Source organism: Hibiscus syriacus, unplaced genomic scaffold, assembly GCF_006381635.1.
Source record: "Hibiscus syriacus cultivar Baekdansim isolate YM2019G1 unplaced genomic scaffold, ASM638163v2 tig00110156_pilon, whole genome shotgun sequence".
NCBI lineage: Eukaryota > Viridiplantae > Streptophyta > Magnoliopsida > Malvales > Malvaceae > Hibiscus > Hibiscus syriacus.
The window spans coordinates 3136323-3149797 of NW_024062606.1; the positions used below are offsets into that span (position 1 = coordinate 3136323).

Below are 13475 nucleotides of genomic sequence, written 5' to 3' on the forward strand. Positions count from 1 at the left end.
TATAATTTAAAATTGATTAAATTAACTAAAATACAAATACTGAATCCCAAACTTAATATATAGTATAGATGCATTTGACCTTTGTTATTCATCTGTGCCTGTACTCCGTTGAAAGGAACGGGCAGGAAAGCACTCAATCATTATCACTCTTATTTAACGAGCCCAAGTTTACGTTTAGATGGGTTGGATTTAGAGAGGCTCACTGGTTCTTAAATGAAATGACACATATAGTAAATGTTTGAGATTGATTTAATCACAGTTTGATAAATATTTAATTCGAATAGATTTGATTTGATCTTGAGTTTGAGTTTGACTTGGATTTTTAACGAGCCGAAACGAACTACTTGATACTCAACGTCAAAAGTTAGCGTATAATTCAAAAATATAATATATTAAGATTATATTTTTTTAAAATAAATTACTAATGATATTAACATTTATGTGTTGATTTAGATACTTGATTAAAAATAATTTTACAAATTCGTGTTGCGAAATGTAAATCTCGCCTCTTAAAGAAAAAATCGTTTCGACGGTTCGTTTGTTTGGTTAAAGTTAAACGAACAAACGAACATGAGCATACCCTCGTTCGAGTTTGTTCAATTCATTTATAGGCGTAGGTTTAGCTGAGTGATTCATACGTGGACTTAGCAACTGAGATTTTTCTTTAAGAGGTGAGATTTTACATTTCGCAACACGAATTTGCCAAATTCGCAACTCAATTTTTAAATTGGCGATTCGGATTTTTATCGGATTGTTCTACCGTGTTTACCTATATCGGTAATTGAGTTGCGAAATTGGTCAAATTCGCAACATGAATTTGCCAAATTCGCAACTCAGTTTTCAAATTGACGAATTTAGATTTTTACCAGATTTTTTTACTGTGTTTACCTATATCGGTAATTGAGTTACGAATTTGACGAATTCGAGTTGCGAAATTGTGGAATTCGAGTTGCGAAAATTTCCATGTTCGAGTTGCGAATTCAACTTCTGTGTTGCGAATTCCAAATTTGAGTTGCTAATTCGGAAATTGTGTTGCGAAATTGGATTTCGAGTTGCGAATCCGAATTCGAGTTGCGAATTCGTTGGTTATTTTTGCAAATCCAAAAATAATTGGTTAAAATCGTATATTATAAGGCATTTTCGATCACTGAAGTTATTTTTTCTTTTTTAAACCGTACTTAACGTTTCATTTTGGTCGCTTTTCTTTAAAAATTGAATGGTAATATTAACATATCATCGTAAAAGAAATAAAAGTGCATCATTAAATGTGATTTTGAAGAGAAATAATTTAATAATCAAACCTGAAAGACTAGATAGGCTAAATATGTAGTTTACCCTTATATCTAACATCAAGCAATGGACACTAGGTCGCATTAATCGTCTACTAAGATGCTTGGGCATGAAGGTATTTGATTGGCACAAGGAGAAGGGGCGTCTTTTTGTTGAGGGTAAGGCACTGACCGATCTGTTCTTCCATGTTAACATCCATCTGTTTCGTCCCAGCCGGCAAAGCCCAATCGAAACAGTACAAAAGATTTGCGAGTAAAAGCTCCGATGTAACGGTCCCCATATATATCCTTGGGCACCCTCTTCTTCCACTTCCAAATGGCAACAGCTGAAAGCTCTGTCCTTTGAAATCCATGGCGTTGTCGATAAACCTGTCCGGGGAGAATTCTTCTGGGTTTTTCCAGTTCTTTGGGTCCCTTGCAAGGGCCCAAGCATTGACTTGGATAAGTGTTTTGGGATGAATGTCGTAGCCGTTGATTTTGAAGTGTGAAATGGCTTCTCTGGCGATCAGCATCGGCGCCGGAGGATGCAGTCTTAGAGTTTCTTTTATGATCATCTTGAGGTATTGAAGTTGATCGAGATCGGCTTCCGGCACTCTTCCTTTATTCCCATGACGCCTCGAACTTCGTCTTGTGCTTTCTTCATCAGTGTTGGATTTCTCACAAGTTCCGCCATTGCCCAGATCACAGTCAGCGCGCTGGTGTCTACGCCGCCCAAGAACATGTTCTGTAAACGCCGAGCATTAGTCGAGTAGAATCTGTGTCCATAACTTTAAAAAAGGTTTAATTATAAAATGTGTACAAATTATATTTCAAAATAGGTGTCCAAACATTTTTTTTAAATCATTCAATTGCCTAAGGTTATAAAGGTTACCGTACCCAAACCGTAATCATCGTTAAAATTTTTTCATTAAGTATCAGGTGTTATATTATGGTAATTTGAAATTTTTTATTTAAAATTTAAAGTCATATTATAAAAACACACATAAATTTTGAAATATCCTAAAAAATTTGAAAACCCTCATTTTAACCCCTAAACCTACGCCGACTGCTGCCCTTTTTTCTATTAAGCTCCACCCGACCTCATTTCTCCCTGACAATCAATAACTCTATAAAATCACTACCAATCGACGTTTTATACCCGCAAATCCTAGGCTGAAAATCGTGATCCCACATGATCCGAAGACCAATCGACGACAACTATGGCGGCATATGACTAGGAAGATAGCAATGATTACAATGATCGTGATTCTTAGCCAACAAGGGCAACGAGGACGGGTTAGGGTTAATGATTTTAAACTTTTAGGGATTTGAGTTTTTTTAAATTTAAGATAAATTAAGGTTTTTTTTTACAAATATAATAATAATTTTATTTTTAAAAAAATAAAATTAACAGAATGTGACACGTGTCACTTAACGGATAAAATTAACGACAGTTATAATCCGAGCATTTAAAGTGATCATTTTTGTAATGTTAAGTACCGGATCATTTAAAAAATATTTAGGCACTTATTAAAAAAAAGTATAATTTATACACTTATATTATAATTAACCTTAAAAAATGGTGTTTTTGGGCAAATAACTTACCAAGAGAACTGCCTTGATATGATTTTTAGTGAGCCAAGCATGACCGTGTTGCTCAATTTGCTCCTTTTCGATTCCGAGCATCACGTCAATAATGTCGTCCCATTGCTTAGTCCTTCCGGGTTGAAGATGATCACCGATCACCTGTTGAAAAACGCATCCAGCTCATGGAAACTCGCTCGACTCTTCCATTATGACCGCTTATCCAATCTATAATCCAACCGAATCCCGGAAACCATTCGTCGTAAGAAAAAGCTCCGGCCACCGTCTCCACATCGTGAACCAATTCGTAGAACTTAGCACGATCGAACTCGCTTCCATGGAAACACTTGCCGAAAGCTGTTCTAAATATTATGCTTCCGGATAAAGCAAACACCTTCTCCGTCAAATTCACCGGATCAGTCAACGGCGGAGACATCGAATCCATTAACGACCCAACTTCGTCTTCTCTAATGAACCGGAAAGATTTCACCCTTTTCGTACTGAAAATCTCGAGAACAGTTATTTTCCTCATCTCTCTCCAACACTCACTGTAAGGCGAAAACGCTACGTCCAAATAATTGTACGTAAGCTTCCCGATACCGGCTAACTTAGGCCGGCTGCAACAAGCGAGATCATTGACCTTCATCACTTCCTTCGCGACATCGGCAGAAGAAACGATGAAGACCGGTATACGACCGAGATGAAGGAGCATGACCGGACCATATTGCTTGCGAGTTGGCTCAGAGAACTGTGCGGCAGTGCACCGAGCTGGTGCAGGTTACCTATAATCGGCACCTTGGGTGGGCTCGGAGGGAGCTTGTTGTGCTGTTGTTAACTCGATCGGTCTTCTTCTTGAAGAGGAGAAATGGAAGCCACAAAAGCGAAGTAAACAGAGCCATTGTTGCTTTGGTTTTGAGCTTTCTCCACCCTTCCACCGTTGTTTCGCTTATATAATAGGGCTGCTTTGGCGGGCGAACCAGTGCATCACGTTTGTGGAAGTATCAAATAATGCAATGAATATGGACACATGAATACGTCTAAATTTACTTTTCATTCGGCTATAATAGGGATGTTATTGCGGCAGCCGCGGGTGTTATTTGACGCTAATTTGGGTGTAGCAGGTAACGAACAACGGCAAAATTGTTATATCACCGGTGCTATCACATTTTTGAACTGAGATTTGAGACTAGTAAATATTTTGGTTGGACTTAATATGTTTGCAATGATCATAGATAAATGAATATAAAGAAGCGGGTTACGAATTAAGTTATTAATGATAAAAGGAATAATTATTATTTATAAATTTATTATGTTTGAGCATAAGAATTGTAGGATATTTAAATGTTGATTGTCAAATAATTGAGTATTTAAAATAAATACTATCACTCTAAGCACCTTAAATTAATCAAATACATATCTAAAATGGCCCTAAAACAAAGTTTTATTTAACCAAGAGGGTTGGTTTAAGTGTAACCATCTTGATATCACTTAAGTAGGTCTCAAGTTAATCCTTGTGTATGCAAAATATTCCCACTGAGAGACTCACCCATCAAAGTCAGGTGTGTGAACTGGGTTGGTTCGAATTAGCCAAGATAAAATCTTGAGAACCGAAAGGACAACAAAAAAAAACAAAGCTTTTATTTTTATCTATCCAAAAGCAAAATATGGAGAGAAAAATATTTGTTTATAATATTATAACAAAAATATTTCTTATGTTGCTAGATAAATTATATTAACTTAAGTAAATTTATCATTGATAATTAGTTCAGTTGACCTCGTAAGAGATTTCGAATTCGATTACACTTACGATAGGAATTTGTAAGTGAAAATATAAACAAAAGTGATATTTACATAAAATAAGACACATAAATAAATGATTTAACTTGATTTTTTTTATTTTGTCTATTTCCAGGTATGAGAGAAATAATAATTCACTATAAACGTAAAGATCACAAATAGCACAAATATATATTTCTTTTGCGTCTCTAAACTATAGGTATCCCAAAATACTCCTCTAACGTATTTTCCAAATTCATCTATACAACATCGACCTAAAAGTTAAATAAAACAAGAGAATGATTGCATCTCTTCAAAATAATTATCTCATATTATACTAAAGGCTAAGATTTACTCTATATTTATAGGAAAACGTGCTTGGTCACTAATAATCCTTACTCAATAAGTATCCTTATCAAAATAAATTTAACCATCAAATAATATCCGACCATTAAAATTACAATAAAATTCAACTTAAATATAAATTAGAATTTGAGTCAATTAATACGTCCATTTGACACAATTTCAATATAAAAAATGGACCTTCGAGTTTTATTAGACTTCCCCACCGCATCCAAAATTAGTACCTTAAAATAATGTTGTCTAAAATAAAGAAACAACTACAATGGTGATGTTAGTGAATAATAATGAACAAATGCATCAAAATAAACATGCTTAAATTTAGGGCCTAATCGAAAGAAGGTAAACTTATTATGCTCGAATATCGATTAATTTAATTAATTAAAAACCTAATCGAAAGAAGTTAAACTTATTAGGCTCAACTATCAATTAATTTAACTAATCAAGGACCTAATTGAAAGAAGTTAACTTATTAGCTCAATTAATATTTAATTTAACTAATTAGGGACCTAACTAAAAGAAGCTAAACTTATTAATTAATTTAATTAAATAATGATCTAATTGAAAGAAACTAAATTTATTAGGCTCAATTATTAATTAATTAAACTAATTAAAGATCTAATTAGAATAAGTTAAACTTATTAGGATCAATTATTAATTGATTTAATTAAATAAGAACATAATTAAACTAAACACAAATTAAGATAGCTAAAACCAATAAAATCATGCAAAAGGGCCTAAGTTACATGCAACAATGAGGGACCTAACATTTAATTTTAGCCTAAATTAACATTTTTGGGATAAATAAATATAAAATAATTTTTTAATAACCTACTTGATGTTTATTAATACAATTTGTTACTTCTGAGATTTTAGTAGGAAAAACAAAGAATTATTCAATATTAGTAATAGTTTGTATAATTTATTTATTTTTATTTTATAAATTTATTGAGTCATATCAATAATCTATTAACGGTTTAATGAAAATTAACCTTATTATATTTGATATAAAAATACATGGATTAAATATAGTATATTTTATAAACTATATTAATAATATATATATATATATTAAACTAAAGATAATAATTTGTGTGTTTCTTTACCCACTTATTTCTCTAAAAGTAGAATACGGAAAGGAAATATCTGTCAGTATTTTTAATAATTAAAGGTAACGTGTCAGTCATGCTTTTATATTTTGGTGAAAGTACCAATTTTTTTACGTCTAATATTTATTGGATGTCAATATATATATATATATAGAGAGAGAGAGAGAGGAGGGGGGAGAGAGAGAGAGAGAATTATTAACTTAATGACGGAAAGTTAATTTTACAGAGCCCACCCCTCACAAATCTTTAGGGTGTGTTAATTCACGAAATATAGATTATTTTGAAAATAAGATTATCGGAATGTAACATTACCTAACATATTACTGGGAATGTTACATTACTGTGTTTGATTTGTTTGGCAGAATATAAGATTACAGTGTTTGGTTGAAGTAATAAAAAATTATTGATGTATTTTACGAAATTGTCCTTGTTCTATATTCTTAACAAGTAAAATTCTAAATATTTAAATGAAATATTTATATAAAAATTCATCGGAATATATTACTTTATTATTTTAATATATATATTTTTAATAAATTTATATATTTTTTTATAAAATTTAAAAGATAAATGAGTAGAATAAAAGAGTAAATATCATGTAATTTTAATTAATATTAAATTTTACATAATTTATCTAAAAATATATTAAAATTTTACATTAACATTTAACTAAATAAGCTATGAACATTTTAATAGATGAACCATTTTACTCCTACCAAAATGTATAAAGATGACTTTATTATAAATGAATGCATTTACTTTAAAATGTGTATAAATAATTTAAAATTTTATATACAATTAAACAAAAATCAAAATTATATATATTATATAAATTATAAATTAAACAGTTCATAATTGTATTTCTCGGTTAGGTTAGTGTCAATTTGTAATTTTACATTTGATATTTTATTTCTCTAGGTTAGTGAAATAGGAGAAGTAACACATCAATGGGAAATGAAGAGTCGTAGCATATTTGTATGTGCATGTGCATGCATATGCACATTTGTTGTACAAAAATAAAACAACATCAATGAGAAATGACTCGAGAGAACGAAATCGCGTTTGTGTTGAAACATCAATGAAAGGAATGAGAAATGTCAATATGAACGATTCTTGCAGTATCCATGTAACTTCACCATGGATAAGACTACAAGAGCCCGAGCTTGAAACCCGAAACGTCAATTACAGGAATGAAGAAAAGAAGCCGAGCAAAAACCTAGAAATCAACTCCATCAACGTTCCTTTCACCTCGAAGGTGACTGTCCACATATCTAGTGTTCAGGTCCTAGGATACCTTTCTCCTAGGCAAAAAATGTGGGATTTAAACATACTGGTCGTTGGTTGTTTCAGAAAAGATTGCAGGATCGGCGACTAATCGTCATCCCTTTCACCCCGAACATTGCTCGAATATACCGAAAATAAAAAAAATACTCATGATATACATGCTATTAAAAGAGTTTATGGCCATTAACTTTGTCATGAAACTCAAAGTGTATACATCATTAGGTTTATGAAAATAGTTGTTCACAACAAAACATTTACAAACCTCAACAGTTGGTTTGAAGTTTCATTACATAACGAGGTATACGCATTTTACATGTCTTCGAAGTGGGAAGCAATAAAAACAATGACACAATTGATCACATATGACGGTTTCTCACAGCAAAATATTTACATACCTCGAATAACACCCGTTGCGACAGTGATTTCTCGATCTTTCATCTAGTTCCAAAGCAATGTGTCCCATGTTACGTTTGTGGACGGATTCACCCTAACTCACAAAACGCCGTTTCAATAATTGGAGAAATGTAGAACATTTTTTAAAGCAGTTGTTATAGCTAGCTATCTTACCCATTTGCAACTTTGTAAAGATATTCACGTTGATCATCTCGCAATGGTACATCTGTGAAATCTGATCATAAGAAGACAACAAAATAAATTGACCGACTACGCAGTAATGAGATTCGCGGGCAAATTATGCACAGTGCATCAATATTCAGCAGATGGAGAGTTGAGTAAACTGGAGTTTATACATACCAACACCTGTTATATTTGATCCTTTGAAAGATGTGTTTCCCGTTGTAGTTGCGCCTTCCAAGTTCGCGTTGCTTAAATTTGCCTGCAGGTAGGAACGATTGGAGATTCGACGAAGATATCATCCGATAAAACAATGAATTATCCGTCCTAAGATCAGCTTCGGAAAGGTCGGCTCCTGCATCGTTTCGGTTAATCAAAAACTATTTAAAACACAAGCAGGGACAAAGATCAAAATATTCGAGTGTTCGCCTAAAGTTGCCTGCATGCACTTATCTGAACTATTTACTAGCTGCAACTCGAAAAAAAGGTCGATGCCTATTATGTAAGCATATATGAGCATAAAACCGATACGAATCAAGGTCTTTTAACCAGTGAGGCCAACTTAACCACATTACATTACTTTACTAGCCCTTTAATGACCTCAACCTATATGACAATCATATGTTTGAAAACCCCAAACCATTACCGGACCTTACAAACAAGCTCGAAAATTGAAATTAGTCTCGTCGAATACTTTTTTCGAGACAACAAAAAGGAGGGACTTTTGAAGGTCTTTAATGAAAAATGTTCGAATTTAGTTAGTTTACATAGAATAGTTAGGAGAAAACCTGTCAAATCGGCATCGAAGAAGCTAGCATCGAGCAATTTCGTGCCTTTGAAATTGCCTAATTTGTGTGTTTTGTGCTTCTTTCTTTAATTTCTTTAAAGAACATGTGCTAAAAGCACTTACCCTAGAGAAGCAATGTCCCATATTTTAAAATTTTGTGGAAATACTAACTGCAGCAATCGATAAGACCCTGGAAAGACATCAAAGTCAAGAAACCACAGACTAAGTCCATGGCAAATAACAATTTGATAAGCAATTTATAGGCAAATAACAATTTGATAATTAATTTATAGACAAAAATCAATCAATCTTAAAACAAGTTTAGATAAAATCCGTTCTACTTCCACTTTCACACCTACAATAAACTAAAAAGGCATGTATTTATATTTCTGAACAAATTACAGTCCATTATAATTTCCAAACCTAGAAATTACAAGTACACAAAACCATATCATGTTGTTTGCTTTCTCATATCTTTTCCATAAATCAAAAAGAAAAATCTCCAAAAATGAAATTCCCATTGGATTGAACAAATAATCAAAATGCAACAGAAATTCCAATATAACTTTTGACTTTTCACTTGAATTATCAGAATTTTAATCTTTTAGTTCTTTTTTTCTTTTAACATAAACCAAGAAAGGAAAGAGACAAGTAAAAGAGTAATCTGAAAGTACGCCATAAAGGGAAACAGATAGAGAAAGCCAGATGGAACGCAAGCTAAGAAAATTAATTATACATATATAAAAAAGAATGCATCGATTAGCAACTCAGAACAAAGCGACGGTAAATTCACTTGTAAAAATTAAGGGTAGATTTTCCGAACAGATTATGACCAACAATAACTAATGCAAAATTGCCAGTTTTAAGGGATCATTGGGTATAGATCAATTCACCTGTCAAATTTGGCTTGTCGAAGTATGGATTGAAATTGAAGAAAAAGGAAGATCAAATGAGATTTAAATCATTGAGATTAACTAAGGCAAATACCATAGACATATCAATTAACTGAAAAAACAGAACAGTATTGTCTTGAAATCTTCCTTGATCAATGGCTTTGCAAAGGGAGCGAGAGCTAAATTCTTCTTCCTGTCCTCCTTCCGTTGCGATCAGCCGGCAACCATTGATGATTGCGAACCGAGAGTGCACAGTTGGAGGCTAGAGTTGTGGAGCGAGAGGAAGGAATGAACATTTTACGATTTTAGGGATTTCAATTTGGGAATCCCAATTTTGAGAACACAAATAACCAAGAAAATGTGAAAATAAAATTCAATATAAGCAAATACCTAAGCCAAATCGAAGACGAGAAGAAGAAGAAGAAGATTCAACAGTGGGGAGAAGGCTATTTAGACAAAAAATGACAGGAATAAATAAATACCTAAGGGAGACGAGGGAGTAATATTCGCGGAAAACAGTGTAGAAAATCACTATTGGTATTAGTTTTTACTGGCCCTGGGTAATATTATCCATCCAAATATGGGTATATTCAGCTGAGAAAAACATTCCTCCTAGGAATGAAATATACCGTGAACCAAACGGGACCTTAAAGTAAAAGAAAACGTGAATAAATTTGGTGTATTGTTCAACAGGTTCATTTAAATTATGTAGAATAAATAAAGTATATAAATCATCGTCTGATTATAAAGTATTATTTTATTAAATATTTCGATTATTAAAAGTTATAAAATTATCTTTTGACTATATAATAATGTTTTGTTAAGTCCTTAACTATGAAAGTTATAAAATTGTCATTTGATTATTCATTATGTTCTAAACTCGTCATTTTCGTAAAAATGAGCAGTTGTTTAAGCTAAAAGTTAACATAATAATTGAGATATGATAGCCTTTTGAGATTATATGATCATATTTTACCATATCATAGTCAAGGGAATAATCGGATGAGTTTGGAGCATAATAAATAATTGAATGACCATTTTGTAACTTTTAATAATCAAACGAATCAACAGAGAAACACTCTATAGTCGGATGATCATTTTATATTTTTTAACAATTAAAGGACTTAATAAAGAAGTATCCTATAGTCGAATGATCATTTATCTACTAAAAATTAGCTGACCATATTTCCATTTCCATATGTAATGGGATAAGAGGAGGTAGGGTAGTAGGCTGCCCCCAACGCTAGGTTGAGAAGACCTCCGGCAGTCAGAATTATGAATTACCCACCATGAGATTCGATCCCACTACCACAAGGTTAAGAGCCTTGCGCTCTACCAACTGAGCTGGGCGGGCAATTCATTTATCTACTCTAGCCTCATATTTAAGGTGAGTTGAATTGAATTTAATTACAATTAATTTTAATTGATCGTTTTTATAATTTATTTTTTGAATTATTTTACAAATTCGTCCTCTAAAATCTTATAAAATCAACTTCGACCCTCCTAACATAAAATCTTATGTACATCCCAACCGCTACAACCTCACTGATAGTAATTCCATGCTGTCCTGATATCACTTGTATAATTGTATTAAACACTTCTAAACAATCTATTTCGATCTCAATATATTTAGATAGTTTATAGATATTGTATCAAAATAATTATACAATATCAACACATGGATAAGAATTATATTATTTTATATCTATCATAAATAATCAAAATATTTTAACACAAAACTAAACGATCTCAGTGATAAAAGAATTATTGATATTTTTTAAAGTCACGAATTTAAACATAAAAAAATATCAAAGGTTCGAATATTAAATCTTAAAATATTTATATTATTTAGCATACCTCGGCCATGATGGCTAACTCAACAAATTTAATATACTACAAACATGCATCGGAAGGGAAAACCTAAATTCTCTTCTTAACAAGTCTACAAACCGACCACTCGTCACCCTTATTTAACCCTAGTTTAAGATCATGGTTCAGACAAGAGAACCCAATTTTGGCTAATAAGATGCCTGGCTAGCTATCAAGGTACTTGATCGGCACAAGGAGAAAAGGTGCTTTCTAGAGGGTAAGGCACTGACCAGTCTGTTCTTCCATGTTAACATCCGTTTCTTTTGTCCCATCCGGCAAATCCCAATCGAAACAATACAAGAGATTTGCGAGCAAATGCTCCGATGTAACGGTTCCCATGTACACCCCCGGACACCCTCTTCCGCCACCTCCAAATGGCAATAACTCAAAGCGCTTGGAATCCATGGAATCATTGAGAAACCTGTCCGGGGAGAACTCTTCTGGGTTTTTCCAGTACTTTGGGTCCCTTCCGATGGCCCAAGCATTGACTTGGATGAGTGTTTTGGGATATATGTTGAAGCCGTTGATTTTGAAGTGTGAAATTGATTCTCTTGGAAGCAGCAACGGCACCGGAGGATGCAATCTTAGAGTTTCTTTGATGATCAGCTTAACGTAATGAAGTTGATCGACATCGGTTTCCGGTACTCTTCCTTTCTTCTTCCCCACGATCATTCGGACTTCAGCTTGTGCTTTCTTCATCAATGGTGGTTTTCTCATAAGATCCGCCATTGCCCATATTACAGTAAGCGCGCTGGTGTCGATGCCGCCCAAGAACATGTTCTGTTTGATACTTGAACTGAGATTATTTCAAGACTTTAATGGAATTAAAATGGTAATTTTGTGGGAAATAACTTACCAAGAGAACTGCTTTGATGTGATTTTTAGTGATCCAAGCATGGCCGTGTTCCTCGATTTGTTTCTTTTGAATTCCGAGCATCACGTCGATAATGTCGTCACCATGCTTTGTTCTTCCAGGTTTACGATGATCATCGATCAACTGTTGAAACAGCGAATCCAACTTACGGAAAACTCTGTCCACTCTTCCTTTATGACCACTTATCCAGTCCATAATCCAGCCGAATCCCGGGAAGCATTTGTCGTAGCAAAAAGGTCCGGCCACCGTCTCGGCGTCGTTAATCAATTCGTAGAACTTACCACGATCAAACTCGCTTCCACGGAACGACTTGCCGTAAGCTGTTCTGAACATTATGCTCCCGGAAAAGGCAAACACCTTCTCAGTCCAATTCACCGGATCATTCGGCGACAATGATGCCGACCGAGAGATAAAATCCATTAACGACCCGACTTCGTCTTCTCTCACGAACCGGAAAAAGACTTCTCTCTTTTGACACAAAAATCCGAGAACACATAGTTTCCGGAGCTCTCTCCAGTACTCATTGTATGGCGAAAACGCTACGTCTATATAATTGTACGAAAGTTTTCCGACACCGGTTAACTTAGGCCAACTGCAACAAGCGAGATCATTGGCCTTCAACACTTCGTTCGCGGCATCCGCCGATTAAACGATAAGAACCGGTATACGACCGAGATGAAGGAGCATGACCGGACCATATTTGCTAGCAAGTTGGAGTAGAGAACTGTGCGGCAGTGCACCGAGCTGGTGCAAGTTACCGATAACCGGCACCTTTGGTGGGCTCGGAGGGAGACTACTTGTGCTCTTTTTTAACTCGATCGGTCTTCCTCTTGAACAGTAGCATTAGGGGAAGGAGGAGAGGAAATGGAAGCCAAACAAGTGAAGTATACAAACCCATTATTGGTTTAGTTTTGAGGTTCCTCCGCCGTTCTTTAGCTGATATAGCATAGTTTTTTAAATTATTAATATAGAATAAGATAATACAAAGACAATTCTTAATCCTTTGATATTAAACGGTCATATCTTTGATAATTGAATTCGGACATCAAAAAATAATAATAATTCTTTTATTATCAAAACCAATTATCAATCGATGTA

The 13475-nt window shown here is 33.9% G+C and overlaps 1 protein-coding gene and 1 pseudogene across 1 annotated transcript; both read right to left on the bottom strand.

Annotated features, from left to right (window-relative positions):
* Positions 1–1384: 1384 nt before the first annotated feature.
* On the bottom strand, positions 1385–3751 carry LOC120215822 (annotated as a pseudogene).
* A 7962-nt stretch (positions 3752–11713) lies between these two features.
* On the bottom strand, positions 11714–12797 carry LOC120215823 (cytochrome P450 71B17-like). Its single transcript, XM_039213372.1, has 2 exons — positions 12360–12797; positions 11714–12283 (listed from the first exon to the last, which is right to left on the bottom strand). Exons 1-2 carry the CDS (start codon positions 12795–12797, stop codon positions 11714–11716), a joined length of 1008 nt encoding a protein of 335 aa, XP_039069303.1.
* Positions 12798–13475: the final 678 nt, after the last annotated feature.